Source organism: Poecilia reticulata, linkage group LG8, assembly GCF_000633615.1.
Source record: "Poecilia reticulata strain Guanapo linkage group LG8, Guppy_female_1.0+MT, whole genome shotgun sequence".
NCBI lineage: Eukaryota > Metazoa > Chordata > Actinopteri > Cyprinodontiformes > Poeciliidae > Poecilia > Poecilia reticulata.
In genome coordinates, this window is record NC_024338.1 from 5387183 (window position 1) to 5388414 (window position 1232).

General features: G+C 42.7%; 1 protein-coding gene across 1 annotated transcript in view; it reads left to right on the forward strand.

Annotated features, from left to right (window-relative positions):
* The window catches only part of LOC103468512 (UV excision repair protein RAD23 homolog A), a gene marked incomplete at its 3' end in the record, with an annotated part of 13144 nt that extends 11912 nt beyond the window's left edge, over positions 1-1232 (forward strand). Inside the window, exons 6-7 of the mRNA XM_017306098.1 lie at positions 508-825; positions 1110-1232. Coding sequence (XP_017161587.1) covers positions 508-825; positions 1110-1232 — 441 coding nt within the window. The remainder of the gene's footprint in view (positions 1-507; positions 826-1109) is intronic.

The following is a 1232-nucleotide window of genomic DNA, read 5'->3' on the forward strand; positions in this document are numbered from 1 at the left end:
TTTTGACTTTATTGGGTCATACTGATTCATCAGAAATATCTTCTAATAATATATTTTATTTGTATAATGCTTTTCTAAACAGACAATTTAGAGAAATCAAGTAAAATTCCAAATGTAACTCCAAACCATAAAAAGGAGAACATGTAAATATTAAAAACATCTGAAATAAAAAAATAGAAATAACAAAAGRTGATGCAGTACGACGGTGAACCATATAAAGTCTCAGTTTCTGCTTGTGCTGCTCAATTTGYTGATTTGAAGTCAGAACTCGGTTCTGGGAATGACATTAAAATTAAATTGGCAACGTTCCAACTCCATGGAGATTTCTGACTTGTTTTGCCTGGTGGCCATGGCAACTACTGTTAACAAGATACATTTCTTTATTTTAARCTCTGTAGCGAAGCTAAATTAGGTGTGTGGCCTTGTGTTTGTTACATTTTAAGGACTAGAAGAGTTCCAGTCTATTTTCACTACTGATACAGATATTGCAGCTGTGAGTGTTGACCAATACTACACAGAAAAATGTTTTTGTGTTTTTCAAAGAATGTTGGCATGGCAACCCTGGCAGTGTGTGATCTACTCATCCTTGTTGTCCAGGACTGTTGGATCGTTCATATTTTCTGTTTTGACGTTTCTCAGCGGTTGCTTGGTTGTGTTGTGTGTGTGTGTGTGTGTCGTGTGTGTGGCCCAGCAGGTGAGAACCCACTAGCATTCCTGAGAACTCAGCCGCAGTTCCTGCACATGAGGCAGGCCATCCAGCAGAACCCGGCTCTGCTCCCAGCACTCCTGCAGCAACTGGGCCGAGAGAACCCACAACTTCTACAGGTAACCCCCTCATGCTGGGGTCTAAAGGACACACACACACACACACACACACACACACACACACACACGCACACGCACACACCAGTGTGTTTTATTGTGTGTGAAGTGGAAGGAAAATGATGCATCCTGTTATGTATTGATACACTAAAATCTAATTAACTTAAATTTGTCAAAGTTTGCTTGATGTGCCTTTTCTTTTTGGCAGCATTTTAGTAATGGAGTAGAACGACTAACAAAAGGACTCAAATGAAATTGGAAGTAACTCCGCCTCTTTCTGTCGGCAGCAAATCAGCCAACATCAGGAGCTGTTCATCCAGATGCTGAACGAGCCGGTGGGAGAAGGAGGCGACGCCCCGGAGGTCGGCGAGATGGGGGCGGCGGGCGAAGAGGGCGCGCCCGTCAACTAC